This window comes from Chinchilla lanigera, unplaced genomic scaffold (genome assembly GCF_000276665.1).
Source record: "Chinchilla lanigera isolate Chin_1 unplaced genomic scaffold, ChiLan1.0 scaffold00036, whole genome shotgun sequence".
Classification (NCBI taxonomy): Eukaryota; Metazoa; Chordata; class Mammalia; order Rodentia; family Chinchillidae; genus Chinchilla; species Chinchilla lanigera.
The window spans coordinates 2,897,973-2,919,611 of record NW_004955437.1 but is presented as its reverse complement, the minus strand read 5'-3'; the positions used below and the strand labels follow the sequence as shown (position 1 = coordinate 2,919,611).

Here is a 21,639-nt window from a genome sequence, read left to right as displayed (position 1 = left end):
TTCTGATTCTCAGGCGTATTCTGAAACAGGTAAGGATGATTATGTTAACATAATACTGACAGGCCAAAATGCCAAACTGTGAAAGCAGGATGAGCCTCAACGCCTCAGTGACACTCTGCATAGTACAGATGAGGCATTAGATTGCATGCACTGGGCATGTGAGGTGGGAGGTTAAGAAATTAAGAGCTACAGCCAAGCAGTATAAGGCAAAGGGACATTTTGTCACTTAACAATATCCACACTGCCTTTGTGGAATGGGGAGGAACCACATAAATTCATGAATGGACAAACACCTGTGATTGGAAACATCTACACCCATGCAGCTGTAAGCTCCATGAATAGCTGCATGCGTTAGGTCACTGCTGGCAGTGCTAATGGAGCTGGCATCCAACAGCTAATTCAAAGGCCAGATCTGAAGCTCTGATTCCACAGCTTTCACTGAATGACCCAAGGTCCTTGGCAGAGAAAGCAGTTGGGGGGACAGGGGACTCACCCCCAGCATGTCCAAACCTACAAGGTGAGGACATGCTGACCAAGGAATTATTTAAGTGCATGGTCTCATTTGCTCAGAAATCTTTCACCAGGTTTAACCAGAGTCAGCTCTAATTAATGACACACCTAATGTTACTAGTGCCCGAAGATCCTCCCTGCCCCTGGGAGTCCCAGGGATGGGAGGCTGGGAAGCACTCAGGCATCTGCAGCCTCCGCAACAAACACAGGAGCCAGTCAGGAGTCAGCTCTAGCTCTGAGCAAAGGAGGCACCACTCACACCTTATGGCAGAGCCTGGGCACATCAGTGGGAGACCCAAAGGGAAAACACTGCTCAACAGACTCCTACCCTTGCTTACCTCCACAGCAGCTAAATCCTCAGCAAGATTCCAACAACCTGGAGTGAGAACACTAAGAATCAATTCACCTGTGCTGGAGGGCAGGTGACTTGTGAAAACTTCTCACTTGAGGATTCTAGGGTTAAGGTATCTCTGGCAAATCCCCAAAAGCTACATTAGCAACTCATCAGAGACAGCCTCCTCCACGCTTGTACAGTCTTCCCCCTTACCTCTCAAACATCAGAACTGTAAAGACTCAAAGAACCCAGGTAGGATTCAAAACCCAATTCACACATCCAAGGTACATATACTGAGCACCTGTGAGTCAGCAGGCACTAATGCAGAGACTAGGAACATAAACAGGAAAAAGACTATCGCTCTGATAGAAGTGTACCAATACATTCTTTTTTTTTTTTTTTTTGGTTTTTCTCCGGTACCAGGAACCGAACTCACGACCTTGCGCTTGCCAGGCAGGCGCTTTTGCCGCTGAGCTAAATCCCCAGCCCTTTTTTTTTTTTTTTTTTTTTTTAACATTCTTATTTATTACTCAAGAGTCCAAGCAACTAGTTCTCCTAGGGACCCACATACAACAAACAAGTCTCCTCACTTCTGCACCTCTGATCAAGATGTGCCCACCTGGAACATTCCCATCATGTTTCACCGACCCAGACCCTTATATTCTTCAAACCCAGCTTAACGACCCCTCCCCGTGGAGGCCCTGACCTCCATCCCACCCTAAGGTGATGTCTCCGTTCCCTGAACATCCAACAATCACAGGAATACCACCGCCTGTTTATTCAGAAATGGTTCACTCACTGATTCTCTTATTCAACAAATCTTGAGTAATTCCAGAGCCAGTACTGTTCTAGTGGGGAGCTGGAGAAATAGCAGCATCCTAGTACTGGGTCTTCCTTCCCTTAAGGAAGTTCCAAGGGAGGGTTCTTTTCTTTATACTGCTTTTTAAAATCTTCCTGTAAAGATCTTGGTTGGTACTCGGTGCTTAATACATAACAATCTGTTAGAGCCTTAGGCTTCTCGGGTCCAAGCTCAAATTGAAGTTACATAAACTAATAGGGAACAAAAGCTAACGAAGCCATTTCTAAATGCACTTCCACTTCTTTAAAAACCTCAGAACAAGGAAGGAAAACAGGCTATGAAAGCGCTGCGGAACCAACACATTTCACTCGCACTGACAAAGTGCTTCCAACCCTCCTTCCCAGTTACACAAAAGTGATCTCTTCCCCTCAAGCTCTAAAGCCCCAGATTCAAGTGTTTAACGGATCTCGGGAAAGTTTAAAGCACCTTTCGGCTTCCTAAATAAGCTTTCTAGACCTTTATTTCTTTAAAGCCCCCTGATGAACCCTGCATCTACAACTAAGATGAACGCAGCGAGGGTGACTGCGAGAGACTCAAAGACAAACTCTTGGAGAGCCATAAATCTACAATTTTAGTATAAACAAAAGCCTAGTCCTGCAGAGCCTGGAGCAAGGTTCCAAGGTCCTAAGAGAAGGAATCAACAGAATTTCCTCCAGGGGAGCCGCGAGACGCTGCAAGGCGTGGGAGTTTCTGCAGGAGGTGAGCGAGATTTTCTGTGTATTTGCTCTCAAGTGGCTTTTGTAAGAAACCACAGCAGACACCCCGTAGCGGGCGAGGGTGCAGCGAGGCTGTGCCATGCGGCGCGGTGCCACCTGGGCACTCCCACCATTCTCCGCCGCGGCCCGGGAGGCTGCACGAGCCCCCGCGCGCCGTCGCCCCGGGGACCCCGCAAACCCACCGGCCCAGGCTCGGTGCCCCGACCTCTCCGGGGACCCCACCGACGGGCGGGGGCCGCGGCTTCCAGGCGGGGCCGGGCCGCGCGCGCACCCACCTGAGCAGACTGGAGAGCGGGTGACTGGAGGAGCCGAGGCCGCCGCCGCCCCCGGAGCCACCTCCGCCGCCACCCCCGGAGCCGCCGCCGCCGAAGCCCGAGGAGAGCCGCTTCCCGGACAGCAGCTTCTCCACAGCCGGGAGGTGCCCGGTGCGGGCCGCCTCCAGCAGCTCCTGCTCCTTCCCCATCCCCAGCGCCGCCGCCCCCCGGACCCCCTCCCCGGGCCCGCCGCCGAGCCTGCTCTGGCTCCCAAACTTTCCGTCTCCGGGCAACGCACCCCCGAACCGGCCGGGGACACCACCCCCCCTCCCCCCGCCTTCCCCCCGCTTTACCCCCCCTCACACACACGCGAGCGCGTCACTTCCGGGATTGGCGTCACGCGTCACCGCGCCCCCTGCCCCGCCCCTCGCCCACCTAGCTGGGCGGGGCCACGCGCAGCAGCGCAGGTGCACCTAGTCCTTCCCTTCCCGGCCTCTGGCAGCCCGGTGTCCATGCAGCGTGCGGACCCCCATCGAAGAGCTGGAAGCGACAAACGGGCCCACCTGGACGCGCCTACCCCAAGCCCTGGGGAGTTCACGGCACTGGAAATACGATAATGATCCAGGCAGTGTGGAAACAAAAAGTATGGTAACGCGCGCCCGCATTTCCAAGTCTGCGCTTGCAGCATGTATACATGAAGTGATCTGTGCGAGATCTAGTGATCTAGTGATACAGAAATGAGTAAAACGCCCTCCCTCCTACCTCCACAGGAAAAGAGGAAGAAAATGAAAACATTCTCGGCACTCAGATCGCCCAGTCTGCACTGGTGACTTTCAAGGCAGAGACCGTCTTTGTCCTCTTTAGTTTTGATGAGATAAACCAAATTGACATTTTTTTAAACTCAGACTTTGAAGCCCCTCCAAAAAGCATGTTACTAAGTAGAAGCTTGTTTGTTTTGTTCCCCGGTAACCACGTAGCACTGTTCCCGCCTGAAAGTAAGCGGTCAGTAGTTGTCTCCTGACAATAAATTGGAACAATTCTTTAGGGATGACTCCGAGCTCCGCCCTCGCTAGGTGCGTGCGAAATTGAAGACTCGGTCAACAAAACTGTTTCCCTTCACAAATGCTGGTTTCCTACAGCGAAAGACTTCACACTTCCAACCTTTCTTCTCTCCGCTACCACAAAATCGGAGCACGTCGGGTGGTTTACACTAGCCTTTAGATCCCTCAAAGCTTTCGCGCGCTTCAAAATGACCCCTCCGAGGACCTATAGCGGTGATGTCATCTATACGCGACAAACAGGAAATAAACTACGGGCTTGCTGTGGCGCTCAGGCGGCTGAGAGCGCTGCGATCTCCTCCCCGCTCCAGTCTTGGCTGCGATGGACAGTGCCCGAGAGTCGCCCACGGACAAAGGTGGAGAGACAGCGGAGTCAGATGAGACGACCTCCGCTCCCGTGATCCCGGGGACTGCAGACACTGACGCAATCCCGGAGGAAACTGATGGAGACGGAGATGCGGACTTGAAAGAAGCCGTAGCGGAGGAAGGCGAGGTATAAAGAGATGGAAGGTGTACCCCAAGATTGTATGAGTGGCTGCGTGTGTAGCTGTCCTGGGTTAGCCCTTCCCGAGCCAGAAAAAGTCCAACTCACTCTCTCTACATTGCAGTCTCGAGGGATGAGGGACAGGACAAAATTCTAGGGCTGGTTCTGTTCGAGAACCAAACTCTGGGTGAAATTTTTAATCATTGCCTTTACGGATTAAAGCTACTTTTTGTTTTGTTTTTTCTTGTTTGTTTTGCTTTGTTTTTTGTTTTGTTTTGAGACAGGGTCTCGATCTGTAATTCAGGCTGGCCTTGCACCATCTGGCCTCGAATTCACGGTGATCCTCCTTCTCAGCCTCCCGGATGCTGGGATTACAGGCGTGTGCCACCACGCCCAGCTAGGAAATTTAAGCATCTTCTTGTTTTTCCTGGAGAGGGAACTGGGAGTCGATATCACACGGAGACCTTGTGTAAGAACTAAACCCCAAAATTTCTGGCACTCTCTCCACCACAGTATACTTTCTCTTAGATGTTGTTTAAGCACAGCTTTTCATTTTTAAAAAGTCGATCAGATCTGATAAAGGGAAATTTCTGAAAGAATCACTGGTTAAATCATGTTTTTACTCTCTTGGGACGTTTAACAGCTAGCAGTGACATGAGTGCTAGTGCCCAAGGATCTCTGTAGCTTCAAAACCCCAAACCTATTAGTTGAGCCAACACAAGTGCGCAGCAGTGTTGCCTGGCTGAGTATCAGTCAGGGCACCAGAATCTCCCCATCCTCAGAGTTCCAGTTCCAGAAGTAGAATCTCAGAGTCTTGGAGCTAAAAAGACCTTACAAGGTCTTAAGAGTGAACATTAGATTAGATGAAAATGGGCTTTCAGAGTATAAGGTTGCATCAAAATATACAAAGAACTTTTAGAAAAAGAGAAAAATAGGGCAGAAGTTTTAAGAAAGATACCTTAAGCTGGATGTGGTGGCACTTGACTATAATCTCAGCACTCAGGAAGCTAAGGGAGGAGGATTGCCACAAGTTGGAGGCCAGCCTGGACTACATAGTGAGTTCGAGACAAGCCTGGACTACAAAAGAGACCTTCTGTCAAAAAACTTTAAAACAAACCAAAAAAAAGCCTTAAAGTAGGTCTCAAGAAAAAAGAATTTTGAGTAATTAACTTAGTTGTACAGAAACTTGCACCCAACAGAAAGTGTAATTGTGATGCTTCTAAAGCCCTGTTAAAAACTGGTCACAGGGCCGATTGTGGTGGCGCATGCCTGTAATTCCAGCACTTGGGAGGCTGAGGCAGGAGGATCATTGAGAGTTCGAGACCAGCCTGGACTACAAAGTGAGCTCAAGGCTAGCCTGAACTGCATAAGAAGACCCTGTCTCAAAAAGACCAAAAAACAAGGTCACATACCAAACTAGAAAGGAAAACATAAACATAAATGCTTAAAAGTAAAAATGTTACAGGTCACATCCTGTTAGTACAGTGTAATATACTTGATATTATCAACAAAAAGCCTGTCCCCTCCCCCCAAAAATACTAACCATCAGACATTATTAAACTGTTTCTTAAATAACCCTCATATTAAAGAAATTAACATTATATCAAATGCTAAAAGATTTAGCCAAAGTCTTATCTATTAAAAATTCATAGCCTTACGGAGTTTTGAAAATAAGGACCTCCCCCTCGCCAAAAAAAGAAAGAAAATAAGGACCCAACCCAAGAAACTGAAAGATAATAAACCAGAAGAGTATAGGAACAAGGAGTTAACGATGAAAGTAGATACTAATGAGTTAACACTTAAAGAACATAGGGACTGCTGAGCGTGGTTGTGCATGCCTGTAATTCCAGCACTCAGGAGGCTGAGGCAGGAGGATCATCATGAGTTTGAGGCCAGCCTGGGCTACAAAGTGAGCTTAGGGCCAGCCTGAACTGCATAGTGAGACCCTGCCTCAAAAAGACCAAAAAAAAAGAAAAAAAGAGTATAGGGACTGAGTGTGTGGCTCAGTGGTAGAGCATGAGGACAAGGCCTTAGCACCACTGAGAAGAAAAGAAAATTTAATATCCAAGCTTAAACCGGATAGGTGTGGAAGTATAAGGAAAATGGATGCTTTTTTAGGAAAATGTACATCTCCAAAATTGAAGTACAAATAAGCTAGAAAACTTGTGCAAATCAGCTAGAAAAAAATCTGAAAAATGTCAAGGATACACTATCTTCACTCCCATCTACCTCCCATATTCTTGTGTTTAAATTTGAGTTCCTCTAAGGTGGACAGTTAAATCTCATTAATGAGCTTTGTTGTCTTAAGATTCCATGTGAAGTCAGGACAAAGTTTGGATATGATTTTTGCTCTTATTAAACAGACATTTATTAAACTATTGTTTATGAAGCCTGGCGTGGTGGCGTGCACCTGTAATCCCAGCACTCAGGAAGCTGAAGCAGGAGGGTCTCCGTGAGTTTGAGGCCAGCCTGGGCTACATAGTGAGTTCAAGACCATCCTGGACTACAGAGCAAGACCCTGTCTTAAAAAAAAGCCAGGCATGGTGGTACACTCCTGTAATTCCAGCACTTGGGAGGCTGAAGCAGGAGGAGGCAGGAGGATCGTTGCAAGTTTGAGGCCAGCCTGGGCTACAAACTGAGCTCAAGTCCAGCCTGAACTGCATAGCAAGACCCTGTCTCAAAAAGACAAAAAAAAAAAAATTTATGGAGCCAGACATGGTGGCACAGGTCTATAAACCTAGCACTGGAGAGGCTGAGGCAAAAGGATCACTGCAAGTTCAAGGCCAGCCTGGACTACATAGCAAGATGTGTCTCAAAAAAACAAAACAAAACAAAAAAAAAAACCTCAAAAAAGGAGGCCCAGGAGGAAAGAAGAGAAGAGAGTGTTTGTTTTGATCCCTGAAATTTCATTACTTTGTAAACAGATTCTGGAGCTCTGATCATAGCTAAATTAGAAAACTGGATTATTTAGCTAGTTTTCTTGCAGATTGAGCTATAACCTTCCCTTAGGAGAAATCCTGTATCTACACTTGATGGTACAGTCTGTGCCTAGAACCAAAAAACTACTCAATAAATGGATTTGTTATGTTGTAAGAATGATCTCTTTTTACCTTGCCCACACCTGAAAGTAGGTCAAATGTATAACAGGTTTTCTTTCGTTTTTCCCAGCTCAAGAGTCAAGATGTCTCAGATTTAACACCAGGTGAAAGGGAAGACTCATCATTACTTGCTCCTGCAGCCAAAAAACTGAAAATAGAGACCAAAGAAAAGAAAGAGAAAAAGCAGAAAGTGGATGAAGATGAGATTCAGAAGATGCAGTAAGTCACTTTCCCCATTTCAAAGTTCTGACTTAACTACACACATTTCATACACTTTTCTTGGCCTATACATTTTTTTCTTTTTGAAACCCAAGAGAGCTTTTGCTGGACATAATATTTGTGCATGTACCTTTTCAGATTTGTTTTTTGATACTTGATATGTATAGCTATTTTCATGTTAGTAAATATGCTGATAAATCATTTTTAATGGTGCATTGTATCTCGTTATATGGATGAACTTTAACCAGCCCCTATAGCTATTCTGGTTGATTTTTTTTTCTTTTGACAACACTGTAATGTATCTAAGCATATCTTTGCATATTTGCCCACTGCACTCTTAAGATAAATTCCTAAAAGTATAATTGCTAGTTTAGGCAATATTAAAAAAACAGGGGCTGGGGATTTAGCTCAGTGGCACAGGGCCTGCCTGGCAAGCACGACGTCGTGAGTTCAATTCCCGGTACCAGAGGAAAAAATAAATAAAAAAATAAAAACAACAGGCATGCTGGTGTACACCTGTAATCCCAGCACTCTGGGAAGCCAAGACAGGAGGATTGCAAGTTTGAGTCCGACCTGAGCAATTTAATGACTTATCAAAAGTATGAAAAGTTTTTGTACATATTTCCAAAGTTTTGAAAGGTATTTTATTGTTTTATTTTGTTTTGCTGGGTTTTGGCCTTGTTTTTTTGGTAGTACTGGGCATTGAACCCAGGGCCTTCACACTGACCTGCATCTCCAGCGCTTTGTTGCTTTTTGAGACAGGGTCTTACTAAATTGCCCGGGCTGAGCTCCAACTTCCCGTTCTCCTGCCTCAGCATCCCAGATTTCTGGGATGACAGGTGTACATCACCACACCCAGCTCAGATTATCATTTTAACTTCCTAAATTAATACTGAAGGTTTTGTTTTTCTATTTATTGGCCATTGATATTTTTATAAATTTCCTGCTCGTGTCCTATTTTCATTTCCTACAATTGGTTTGGCCATCTTTTTATTTGAAAGAATTAATCATATATTACAAGTATTGTTTGTATATATTTTGCAAATATTTTCCCCCTAAATCTGTTAATGTTGCATACCAGTAGTTTAAGCTGGGTGTGGTGGCACACTCCTGTAATCCCAGCACTTAGGAGGCTGAGGTAGGAGGGTCATTGCAAGTTCGAGACCAGCCTGGGCTATAAAGTGAGCTCAAGGCCAGCCTGAACTGCATAGTGAGACCCTGTCTCAAAAAGATGAAGAAAAAAAAAAAAAAAGAAAACTACTAGTTTGAATATAAACTATTAAATTTTAAGTTTTTATTATCAATGTGAAATGCAGTAAGGTAGAATTAGGGGGAGAGGGAGCCTAATGCTGAAGCCACAGTCTATAAATTATGACACTGTGCCCCATAGTTCAGCTTTTGTCTTTAATAAAGAAATTGTATTTGATATTTTGTCAAATTCCTTAACAGTAGAAATGTTACCTCCATTCCTCATTGGCACCAAGCCTGATACCAGACTCCCTCAGTATGATTTATAATTGTCTGAGACTTGCTTTTCTTGACGTGATATCTTCAGCTTTCATTGCTATCAGCTAATTGGCTGACTCTTTGTCTAGAATCCTGGTCTCTTCTTTCTCGGAGGAGCAGCTGAACCGCTATGAAATGTACCGCCGGTCCGCTTTCCCTAAGGCAGCCATTAAAAGGGTAAGGGCGAGCTTTACCTCACTGTCGTGTGTCACGGCTGAACCAGGCTTTCATCATCACCAGTCTTTGTTCTTCTTTTAAGCTGATCCAGTCCATCACTGGCACCTCTGTGTCTCAGAATGTCGTCATTGCCATGTCCGGTATTTCCAAGGTTTTCGTTGGGGAGGTGGTAGAAGAAGGTGAGTGATGCTGGTTACACATGGATTGTCCCTGGGGCACTCTTCAAGAATACCTATAGCAAGGAGCTTGCTGAAGCACCTGTGGGAGTTTCCTTTGCACTGGGGAAGCCTCGTATTTAGGAAAGCACAACTATTGTTTGTTATGTTTCAATACTAGGGGACAAGGAACTATCTGGAAAATCCCTCCCCGCATACCTCTCATTAGTCCAGGGTACAAACAGCAGATTTTGTTTTTTGCTACCACAGCTTGCTTGTCTCTGCTGATAGAAGAAAAGCCATCCCCAGGGAGAACCTGGTTAGTGTGCTGTATGGTAGGTTGTCCCTGACACTGTCACCCCTAGGAAGGCCCTCTCTGTTGAGAAAAAGCCTGGCTGCTTCCCATTGCTAACCTCTAGCTTGTGAAATCTTGATTAAGCAGGAGAGAAGGGAAATGTCTTGATTTATTCCCTTGGCAAGTTTAGAAAGAGTGAATAAGAATTACAGGATGCGAAAGGATTATGTGATCGGTAAGTTTGCATGTGATAATGAAACGTTCTCCTTTCCCTCTGCTTAGCACTGGATGTGTGTGAGAAGTGGGGAGAGACGCCACCGCTGCAACCCAAACACATGAGGGAGGCTGTCCGGAGGCTGAAGTCAAAGGGTCAAATCCCCAACTCGAAGCACAAAAAAATCACCTTCTTCTAGACCGAAGCCCCAAAAGGCCTGTTACTGACAGGAGGAATTCTGGCTCTCCTTCCCTGCTCCCTGAGACTTTCTGCACTGGTTGCCTCGGCATCGCAGTCCTCCAGAGATTCCATGACGGTTTTAATGCCACACCTAGAAGGCATGCAGCCTGCTTCACAGTTGCCTTGACTGAATTTTGGAACCGCATAGGCCATTTTGAGATGCCCGGCTGTCTCTGGCTAGCTGGAAGAAGAAAGGGGCAGGGACCTGCAGCATCTTTCGGGCAGGGGAGCTCTTCAGGGAGAAAATCTTCCGAGAGAACTTTCACACAGCAGCCTAAAGCACCAAGACTAAGTTGTTTCTTGCATCCGGTTTGAAGTGGATGAAACCACCAGAAACTTTTGACCTGTGCTACGCCACCATGAAGGCTGCGGCACTAACAGCAGCAGAGATAATTTGTGCTTGCTAACGTTTAAGATTCTCCTGTGGATTTTGGTGACCGATCATGAGACTTTTCCAGCTTGTAATCATTTTGTGTCTAGCTGGTTGGAATGGGGAGAATTTGATCATTCTTTTTTGGTGTCCAAATAAAACTAGCCTTGGCTTTTTTGTAGAAGTTTGTGAGCCCTTCCCATTTTCTACTAGCATCATCAAAGTTTTAACTCACAAAAGAGCACTTCAGGTACTTTAAAACGACATAAAAGCCCATAAAGCTTTGACTCCTATAAATAGATATACCACAACCAATGCTGTTTAGTAAGTTTAATTGTTTCTCAGGTGGTTCACAGAACCAGTACACTCAGGGTTGGATTCAATATTGTAACATTGAAATTGCCCAATACTGACCAGGATTCCAGTTCATCACATACATTCTCAGTGTTGTCCTCACACAGAGGGGATGGAGTGACCTTTTATTGACAGTGGTTAGCAGTAGTAAGGCTACTGTATATAATTCGTAATCCCCAGAAACGCACTGTTCAGTGTACCGGAGAAGGGCTCTGAGGCTGCTCTCTCTTGAAGCTTTCCTTGAGCAGGTCTTAGTAAAGATTCCAATTCTGTTTAGCACCCTGAGTGGGGGAAACAGCTTAGACTTTGAAATCTGGACAGATCTGACTTTTAGTATCTTACATTAAAACTCAAGGCTGTAAGTAATTAGCCAAAAAAAAGACACTTCCATGGAGCATTCCACAAAGAAATGCTATAACACAAGCTAAATCTTGACCAAAAACTAATAAGCTGACAAAAAGATACTCGGTTATAACAGGAACTTTTTTATAAACAGCTGTAGAAACTACACCTATTGCAATTGAAGGTACCGAATAAGGCTGAAAACAAAGGAGGGAAATCAAATCCCAAATCTGGCCACTTAGCAAGGCCTTACTCTTAAAGGTTACACGAAATCACTTCCCCCTTGTGTCGTGGGGAATGTGTCGTGCCCATTCAGTGATAGTGACCATCCACCCCTACCCAGAGAACAAGGGAATATTCCTATAGGGCGCCACCCCAGGTCTCTGACACAACAGTGATAAATTACAAGGCCGCAACACAGCTCTCACAGTTCCCAGTCGCAAGTACAGTGACAGGCAGCAGAGCTCACTCATTCTGAGTTTTGTGACTTTGACTCTAACTGATCTTAAGACGTTTCAGTGAATACTAAAATTGGGGGTGGGGATGGGCAGCGCAATGGAATGGAAAGTTCCCAGGTAGCCTTAGTGCGGCCAGCTACAGAACCTTCTTTCCACAGCCTCTGTCTCCCCCTAGGGGAAACCAATGTACAATAAATGAGACAAAAGGAAGCACTGCAGGGACAGCATCTGTGAGAAGTGGTGCTCAATCCCTCGTGCGTTCCACACACAGGCCCAGTGTTCAGAACCGTGCAGGTGGTGGCATAGAGATCGAAGCCACGGTCAAAGGAGGCCCAGGTGAAACAGAACCAAGCAGCATCGCGTGACTAGAACCAGCTCCAGTCTTGGAGAAATGAGGTGAATTATTCCAGTGAATTGAAAACAGGACTTAAACTCCAGTCCATTCACAGAAAGCACATCCCCAGCACACCCATGTAAACAGGAAATGAAGACAATCGCAGATAATGCGTGGTTGTAAATGTGCAGCTGAAATGACGGAGTACAGCAGCTGGGGTCTGAGGGACACAGATGCCATCACCCCAGGCATTTTCGGAGGTGTCATTTCTTGATCGGTGTTGGGCTCCAAGGCGGAAAATATAAGCTATCCCAAAGGGCTCACACTGCTACCTTTTCTGTCATCTTTCTTTACCCTTATCCCGAAGACTACCACCAGTTCACGTGACTCATTAGATAGCCTCGTCCCCCAGTGATAGGCGTATGACAATATACAGGGTGATTTTTACTAAAACCCCGTGGAATAGTGAACCCTATACCTACCACATTTTCTGAGAGAGGATTTCAAGACATAACAGCCAAAGCTGCCACATAAGGAAATCCCAAGGCTCCACCTTGTGCATGGACAAGCACTCCAGACTCCCTCAGACAGCACAGAGCCTGACAGTGTGGCCTCAAGTGTGGGATTCTTCAAGAGCACAGCGTCAGCCTTGGTACCTGCTGGTGTGTGTCTACTGCAAGCTTATGGAGAAGACTAGTGATCCCCAGCCTCCCCCTACCTTCAACATTCAGCCTGTGAAAGAAGCGCTAAGGGATGTAGTCTGTGGAGGGACCAGCTGCCGTTGTATATTACCAAGTAGCTCCAATCTATAATTCCTTTCCAAAGGCCATCATTCAGGGATTCCTCTTAAACCTTCTGCAGTCATGTAGCCGTTAGGCTGGTGCTACTACTTGGACCAAAAGCGCTTTAGTTTCCAATCTGCTACAAACGTTTTCTTTTACCCACGGCAGTGAGGTAGAGCTCTAGAGCTAGCAGTATTTTAGGACTGAGTCCTTGCTCTTGACTGCATATGGGATCAAATACTCCCTGCAGCTGTCATCCTTGAAGAACGCAGTCTGGATGTTAAAGAGGGCACCCTCATCTGAAAGCACCCCCATTTTCTCAGAACTTTTACTGTTCTCTGGACATTTCCTCCCTTCTACATATAGTTGATAAATGAGGTCACCAGAAATGCACAGATAATTTGATTAAAACATAACTATGGCCAGGCACAGTGGTGCACACTTGTAACCCCGGCTATCTGGGAGGCTGAGGGAGGAGTACCCAAGTTTGAGGCCAGCCTGGCAATTTAGCAACTTAGCAAGACACTCTCTCAAAACTTTAAAAATGAAAGAAAGGCTGGGATGTAGCTCAGTGCAGAAGCCCTGGGTTCAATCCCTAGTACCGTAAAACAAAGAACAAAAATCTTAAAGGCCTGAGGGTATAACTCAATGGCTGAGCACTTGCTTAGCACACAGAGGCCCTGGGTTTAATTGCCAGTACCAGGAAACAAACATCTCAAAGGGCTGAGGGTATAGCTCTATGGGAGAGCACTTGCCTAGCATGTGCAAGGCCCTGGATTCAATCTCCAGTACAGGGGGGAAAAAAAAAATAGTCATCAGCCATGGTTGCTCGTACGGTGCTGTCCTTAGTGCTGTTCACAGCGCCCCTCCCAATGATGCTGAGAGGGCAGCTCAGCTTCTGGCCAAAACGGCACGCTGATCCCATCCTCTCAGCAATGGTGCAGCTTCTCTCTCCAGTTCTACACCTCTCACTGCCACAGCTGATTATTCTTCCATAAACACATCGCTTTACACAGAGCGATCCTGAACCTATCATTTTTCTGAATGTTCACAGACTTGCTTGTGACCTCTGTGGCTTTGGGGTTTTTAAAAATCTCTTCTGATCTACCTTCCAGTGCTTAGAAGTGCGAACACTTTAGTTCATTATAAAAGCCTACATTTAGGTCACTAATAAAAATCCTACATAAGGTTGAACGGACTATCAAACCTTAGGAAATGTCCTGTGTTCACAGTTTTTCCGAAAAGACATTTCTTCATTCCTCAGTCTCTAATTTGTTTCCCAAGAGTGACAAATTCCCAAAATCTCACAGTAACTGCTGTTTACAAATTTGCCTTAGTGAAGAACAACAGTCCTGGAAAAGCCTGAACAAATTAGATTTTGTTCCTTTAAGAACATGTTTCTTTTTTCCTCAAAAACACGACAGTGTACAAGTCAAGCATGATTTCCTACGAAAGAAACCATTTTACTTCTCCTTCAGTGGGTCATATATGACTAAAGCTTTAGTGACCTAACTCACTGTCCCACCATCTTGCCTAGGTCGAGGAGAGTTAGCTGGTGAACTCCTGCCCAACTGGCACAGCTGGAAGCACACCACAGAGCAGTATGGTGAAGGCAGAGTTTTGGAGAATTCAGAAAGAAATGGGAGAAACAGCACTTTTCTAGGGGAGAGAGGCAAACCTACATGGGTAGGAGGGTTTTGGTTCTGCTTTGCTTTTTCCTTAAAATTTCCCTTTTTCTTAAAATTACATGATTTAAAAAACCCACACTAATGGGCGGAATCGAGAGGCAACAGGTCAAGATCTATATATTCAAGTGTAAGAAATACATATTTAGCTGCCAAGCCACCAAGTACTCAGGTGACCACCTGTAGGAAGTCCCAGTGCTGGGAAGCAGATGAGCAGGGACCCCAGGGAGACCGAGGAAGAGACCTGTCAGGCGCAGCTGTAGCAGAGGGCAGGAGTTGAGGGGCTCAGAATCAAGGTCCCGTACACCAATCCCCTACCACATCATGCCTGCAACCTAGCTCAGAGCAAATATTTCTTCTTTATTTTCATTCCAAATAAATTATATAGAGAGGAAAGATGATATGGCTGTTTACTTCTACTGCAGCATCACAATGATGAAATTCCCACTGAAAGGAGGTTTGACCCTAACCAAGCAGATGGTAGTGTCAGCCGAGAAGACCTGAGCCTGGCTCCTACTCCAAAACAGTCTGAGGCCAGGGCTTCCTTATGAGTGTGCCTCTCCTGACCCTACCCCTGCTGGACTATTTCCTGTCCTAACCCACTCACAAGGCCAGAGCTCAGACCAAGACCTCCTCCAGCCTGCTTCAGGAAGCTCTGGGACATGGACTCTTTGGTGGATCTGCGGGTGACTGAGGAGGTGAGTACTGTGACTTGTTCACACGGGCTGCGACGGAAGCAATTATCTCTGCCATAAAGCCAGGAGGCGAAATGGCCCCGTGCGGTGGAGAAGATTCCACCCAGGACACAGAGGGCCAAAAGGCTTTATAAGGCCTGACACACTGCTTGAGCCACGCACGAAGCTACCCGCACTTTCCTGGGATGCGGCTACGCTCTGCCTTGTCCTCCTTCTGAGCTAGAACAGCCAGGAGGAAGCACACCTGGTCCCTAGGGCCTCCTCGGTAGCCGAGTCCACACCGGACAGCGCCTTCCATCCCGAATGCTGCTGCTGGTGTTCGCTTCTCTCCTTGGCACAGACGGCTGAGCCTCTGCTATCAGAGCTCAAAGAGGGGGTTATATCTCCTAATCTCCTGAAGAAGTGTTTCTTTCTCCAGCTTGGCATTGGCCAATGCTTGCTTAGTTTCTGTAAGTTCTTTTTGAAGGGCAGGCAGTTCTTTCACCTGAGGAACAAGGAGTTCACAGTTAATGAACATGGCAGTGCCATCTTGCAACAACAGCCAGGAAGGGGAACAAGTGGGGGAATTCAAGCAGACAAACCCACCGGTTAGGCCAATGAGCCAGGCAACTCCACCAGATCTTTTCTAAGAGCCTCGCTCCCTCAGGGCTGATCGCTGAAGAGACAGCCACAGGCCAGCCAACATCCACCTCCAGCTCTGGCTCACATCCTCAGCCAGCACACCCAGAAGCTGCTGCTGGAGGACAGGAGCCCCAACCGCCCAGTGCACACAACACAAGCGACCTTTTCAGCCCTCTGGGGTTCCGGCGTCCATAGTCACAGCCGTAAAGGGTTATGGGAAGTCACTATTCATTAGGTCCTCACCTGCTCTCCAAAAACCTCTCCAGGGGGCACCAGCAACACCTGCTCTTCGGGGGGCTGCCTCTTCTCACTTTTAGGTACTTCAGCAGGTGGTCTGTCCTGAGCAACAGCTGGAGGAAAAGAGCAAAGGTGCTAAGTGACAAACTGCTGCAACAGCCGCACAGTTCACTTAGAAGAGGAAAAAGGCGAAGAGGCCGGGGCACTGACGAGCCCAACTCACCGCTGATGTGGAAGACACCGTCATCACTGCGCTTCAGCACAACATGCTCCATGGCCAGAGTGACGGGGACAGGGCCCGGGGACGTTGGATAGATGGGGGGGATGTCATCCTGCAGCAAAGGAAAACCGTGTCAAGTCCCCAGCCAGCTCAGGGCGATCTTGGTAACAACCATGCTTCTCCCATCCAACTGGAAGCAGTTTAATGCCACTGGTTCTACACACATTCCTGCATTCCAGAGACAGCAAAACCGAGGCTCAGACAAAGCATACCGAAGGCAGGCTAAGGTTAGACATGAGCTTCGCTGCTGAACACACTTTACATAGCACTACCACACAGGGGAAGCTAACATGCATGTCCTCACTTCATTGATGAGGGAAGAATTCCTTGCCTGACAGAGTCCGGTGCAGAAACCACAGCTGCCTCTCACCTTTAGGGTGACACTGGAGTTCAGGAGCTCAATCTGCATTGGGACGACTACTGGCACTTCCTCGTCCTCCAAGAAGGGGCCCAGGCCATTAAGCACCGAAGTGAGAAGCTCGAGGTTACAGCCATGAAGCACGAGATGCAGGAAACCATTTTGTGTAGCCAGGGGAGAATGAACAGCCGCACCAGGCCCCACCTCAAAGCGAAGGCCCACGGCTGGGCGGATGTGGTCAGTCCGCACATTTGAGGATTCTTGGAGGGTTGTCTCTTTGGGAAGAAAGACAAGGAAGACGTGTTAAGTAATTAATGCAGGGAAAATTCTAAGCACTTATCATGTCTTCAGTACTCACAACAAACCTCTGCCACGTGTACTATCACCATTCCCACATTATAGGGAAACAGCCACCGAGAATCACCTGTCCACAATCACACAATTGGTAAGGTATTAAACCCACGCGGCCAACCGCACAGTCCATGGCCTTAGGTACTTTGCTATAATCCCGCTCAAGGTGCAAGAGAGGGGACAACCAACTAAAAGCCGGCCTTACCATGAACTTTAGGCACTGGACTAACGGCCCGAGGAAAGCTCCTGAAGCACAGGACTGTCAACCCCACTGAATTTGGGTGTCTCTGCCTGTAAGTGTTGGTCTTCTCATCTTTCAGTGATGAAAGCAAGCAGGGTCTGAGCTACTCTCCCCAAAACTCCATAAAGAACAATCTCAAGTTTAGCCAAGGAAATGGAACAATTTGCCTATTTATGGAGCTGCAGATTGGTATAACCATTTTGCAGAAGATTCTGGCATTATCCAGTGACGCTGAAGCTGTACCTACCCTAATGAACTAGAACCATGTCCTCAGAAATATAACCCTGGAGAAATGCTTGAACCATATACAAGGATGTTCACAGCAACCCTAGTTGAAACAGCAAAAAAACTGCAAACAACCCAAATGTCTGTTCCGAATAGACTGAAGACGTCATTAAAGTAATGGCTAGGGGGCTATTTTGGGTGATGGAAATGTTCTAAGATCAGGTCGTGATGGTCATAGACAAGCTTATGGCATACCAAGGCAGTGAGGATGGAGACAAGCCTAGGAAACACAGCCCCAGAAAGAGCTCAAGGTGGATCCTTGCAAGAAAGAGGTTTCTCTAGAGTTCATCCTCCCCTTAACGGGCTACTGGAGAAATGGGCCTAGGGCGTGGCACTAGAGCAGCTGCCCACAGCACACAGGTGCCAGGGAATCTCTGGGTTCCTTAAGTAAATCCCACCAGCCCACCTGGAGCGGCTACTGTCCTTACCAGGGTACTGTCCATGCAGGAACTTCCAGAGTGCCATGGTGCCTGGCTGCTGCAGGCCCAGTTCTTCTGCTTGCACGGCTACACTCAGGTCCTCACCACGTACCTCAATCCCAAAAGACACCTCCTTCACCCTCAGGATCAGAACTGAGACCTGTCAAAAGAGAATCTCTCAGCTCCGAGTCCCAGGCTTCCAGCCCCTGCCCACCCTCCGCAGGGAGGAAAATGGTGCAGCTGACCGGGTGAAGGACAAGGTCCTCTCTGCTGGGGGAAACCAAGCTGTCAGCCTCTGGGGACACTTGGCCACAGTTATCCACAACAGGGCTGCTCTGAACACCAGCATCATCCAAGACACTTGGAAGAGAGCCCAGCGGAACAGACTCTAGACCAGATTCTGCATGAGAAAAACAACGAAAAAGGTCAAAAGTCAAACAAGTCTGTTTAAACCCAACCTTTACTAAGATTAATTGTAAAAGCAAAACAAAAATATTTGGGACACTTATGAGACAACCAGAAATTTGAAATTAACTAGATATTTGATGAATTTAACATTTTTTTTTCAGTCAGGTTCTCACTATATTGTAGGCTGGCTTTGAGCTCATTTAGGTAACCCAGGCTGGCCTCAAACTCATGGCAATCCTCCTGCCTCAGCCTCCTGAGTGCTGGGATTATAGGCATGCACCACCACACCCAGAGATTATTGTTAATTTTTAAAAGTACAATAATGGTATTGCGCAACATTTAATAAAAACTACACACTGACATAGCCCAAATGCCCACCGGTAGATGGATGAATAAACAAAATGTGGTTACACTCATGTAACAGAACAATATTTAGCTTTTATTTTGTTGTTTTGTTTTGAGGCAGAGTTTCACTACGCAGTTCAGGCTCTCCTTGAACTCACTATGTAGCTCAGCTTGGCCTTGAACTCCCTCCCAGTGATTCTTCTGCCTCAACCTCCCAAATGCTGGGATTATAGGTGTGTGCCACCCAGTGATATTTAGCTTTTAAAAGGAAGGAAACTCTGACGCATGCTACAACAAAGAGGCCACTGAGGACATTATATCGAGAATAAGAAGCTATTACAAAAGAACAACATTGTATGACTCAACTAACATGAGTTACCTAAACACCCAATTTGTGGACAGAACAGGGTTTCAGTTTTACAAGTGTCCTCAGGATAGACGGTGGTGTTGAGTACAATGAGAATGTATTTAACTTTACTGAACTAAGCCGGGAGTGGTGGCGGACGCCTGTAATACCAGCACTCAGGAGGCTGAGGCAGGAGGATCGTTACGAGCTCGAGACCAGCCTGGGCTACAAAGTGAGCTCAAGCCAATCTGAACTGCATGGTGAGACCTTGTCTCAAAAAAAAAAAACAAAAACAAAAACTCTACTGAACTGTACACTTTAAAATGGTTGAGAGGCCAGGCATGCTAGCACGTGCCTGTAATCTCAGCACTCAGGAAGTTGAGACAGGAAGACCATCACGAGTTTGAGGCCAGCCTGGGCTACACAAGCGAATTCAAGGCCAGCATGCACTACACAGCAAAACCCTGTCTCAAAAAGAAATGGTTGAAGGGGCTGGGGATTTAGCTCAGCGGCAAAAGCGCCTGCCTGGCAAGCGCAAGGTCGTGAGTTCGGTTCCCGGTACCGGAGAAAAACCAAAAAAAAAAACCAAAAAAAAAAAAAAAAAAAGAAATGGTTGAGAGGGCAAAATTTATGTGTATTTTACTATAATCTTTAAAACGCTTTTGATTCTGTATTTTTTATCAATGCACAACTGAAATTATTTATGGACAAAATGATGCTGGGGATTTGCTTTATCTAAAACAATACAAGATCAAAGGAAGTAGGCAGCAGCACATATGAAACAAGAATGGCCATGAGTGCTGTGCTGAAGACTGGAGATGAGCGTTCATGATTTAATTCAGTCTATTTTACACATGTTTAAATGTTTCCAAAGTGAAAAATAATAAAAACAAACGAGCCACACACCACCTAGCTTAAACAGTACATTCTCATCAAAGCCACAGTCAGCTGTCACCTCACTCCTCTCAGAAAGGACATTATCACAAAGACACAGAGATCAAGCGCTGTCAAGGACAGGGAGAAGCAGAGCCCAGGACATGGCTAGAGGGAATGCAAATTGCACAGACGCCTGAAAACAAACCACAATCAGGATCACCATCTGGCCCAGCAATCCCACTTCTGTGGATACGCTTCAAATTTGAGATCAGAATGTGGCAAGGCTGTCTGAATCCCCATGTTTATTAGCGCATTATTTGTAATACTAGTTAGGAATCAATCTACATGTGTCCCTCAACCAATGAATGGATAAAGAAAGTATGGTATGTGTGCGCAATGAAGTATCATTCACCATTTAAAAAGAAGGAAGTCCTGTCACTTACAACCGCACAGCTGAGCCAGGAGGGGTGGCGCACACCTGTAATCCCAGCACTTGGGAGACTGAGGCAGGAGGATCAATGTGAGTTCAAAGCCAGCCTGGACTACATAGTCAGTTGAATGCCATCTTGGACTACATAGCAAGACCCTGGCTAAAACAAAAACTAATACAGATGAATTTGAAAGACATCATGTTAAATGAAACAAGCCAGGCACAGAAAGGCAACAACACATGCTCTCACTTACATATGGAATCTAAAACAATCGAACACACAGAAGCAAAATGCAGAATGACATACCAGAGGCTGAGAGTGGGAGGAAGGGAGTCATATAGGTCAAAAGGTACAAAGCTCAGGCAGGAGGAATAAATGGTACAGATTTGAAGTAATAAATATGTTAATTAGCTCAATACAAAAATTCCACATTTTATAGGTCACACTATCACTTTTACTCAGAAACATTCAATTACAATTTGTCAATGTCTACTAAAAATAAAATAAAAAGAGAAACAGTATATTCTCTATTTAGATACTCTCAAGTATCATTTAAAATGCTTCAGGCCAGGGGACATAGCTCAGCAGTATAAGCGCTTGCCTGGCAAGCCTGAGGTCATGAGTTCGATTCCCGGTACCAAAAAAAAAAAAAAAAAATGCTTCTACGTCAATAAGGTAAAAGAACTAGTATAACTCCCAGAAGTGACTGATTTAATTCCTAAAGGTTACTCACTTTTTTCAATAGGCAAAAAATGAGTTATTTTTCAACAATAAAATATGTAAGCAGGGAAAGAAAGAGAGGGAGGGAGGGAACAAGCGAGCAAGTGAGAGAAACCCAGACAACAAACACTCTTACCATGGATATCAAATACAGTATGAAACAAATCCTATTATATTAATTTGTGGCTATGAGACTGGTAATTTTGCCTTTGTTTTTAATCCTTTTCTGTGATAGAGATCACGTATTAACCAATAACCTAGAAAATGTAGAGATAAAGCCAGAACCACAGATCTACTACATTTTCTATCATCTTTGTTTTGGTAAGAAAACGTCCACTGAGCATGCTGGTGCACACCTACAATCCCAACACTCTGGGAGGCTGAGGCAGGAGGATCACAAATTCAAGTCCAGCTTGTGCAACTCAGTGAGACCCTATCTCAAAAAAAAAGTAAAAAAGAGGCTGGGAATGTAGCTTCGTGTAAAGGCCCTGAGTTCAAACTCTAGCACTTAAATGAGTCTGCATACCAAATCTCAGCTCCACTTGAATCTTGTTAGTTTGAATACCAGCAACAGAGAAGCTT

General features: G+C 46.0%; 3 protein-coding genes across 12 annotated transcripts in view; 1 reads left to right on the top strand and 2 right to left on the bottom strand.

Annotated features, from left to right (window-relative positions):
• Window positions 1–3,014, bottom strand: part of Anks1a (ankyrin repeat and sterile alpha motif domain containing 1A) — a 154,174-nt gene extending 151,160 nt beyond the window's left edge. For all 10 annotated transcript variants that reach the window (XM_013516792.1, XM_005389537.2, XM_013516797.1 and 7 more), the window contains exon 1: window positions 2,695–3,014. In XM_013516792.1, coding sequence (XP_013372246.1) covers window positions 2,695–2,882 — 188 coding nt within the window. In that variant the 5' untranslated portion in view covers window positions 2,883–3,014. The remainder of the gene's footprint in view (window positions 1–2,694) is intronic.
• Window positions 3,015–3,457: 443 nt separating this feature from the next.
• On the top strand, window positions 3,458–10,673 carry Taf11 (TAF11 RNA polymerase II, TATA box binding protein (TBP)-associated factor, 28kDa). Its single transcript, XM_005389535.2, has 5 exons — window positions 3,458–4,224; window positions 7,384–7,532; window positions 9,128–9,215; window positions 9,298–9,394; window positions 9,948–10,673. The coding sequence occupies exons 1-5, from the start codon at window positions 4,054–4,056 to the stop codon at window positions 10,076–10,078; spliced, it is 636 nt and encodes a 211-aa protein (XP_005389592.1). The 5' UTR covers window positions 3,458–4,053; the 3' UTR covers window positions 10,079–10,673.
• A 3,865-nt stretch (window positions 10,674–14,538) lies between these two features.
• Window positions 14,539–21,639, bottom strand: part of Uhrf1bp1 (UHRF1 binding protein 1) — a 60,530-nt gene continuing 53,429 nt past the window's right edge. Inside the window, exons 17-22 of the mRNA XM_005390117.2 lie at window positions 18,177–18,331; window positions 17,941–18,091; window positions 16,648–16,910; window positions 16,221–16,329; window positions 16,004–16,110; window positions 14,539–15,623 (exon numbers count right to left, since the gene is read on the bottom strand). Of these exons, the coding sequence (XP_005390174.1) occupies window positions 15,498–15,623; window positions 16,004–16,110; window positions 16,221–16,329; window positions 16,648–16,910; window positions 17,941–18,091; window positions 18,177–18,331 (911 nt within the window). The 3' untranslated portion in view covers window positions 14,539–15,497. The remainder of the gene's footprint in view (window positions 15,624–16,003; window positions 16,111–16,220; window positions 16,330–16,647; window positions 16,911–17,940; window positions 18,092–18,176; window positions 18,332–21,639) is intronic.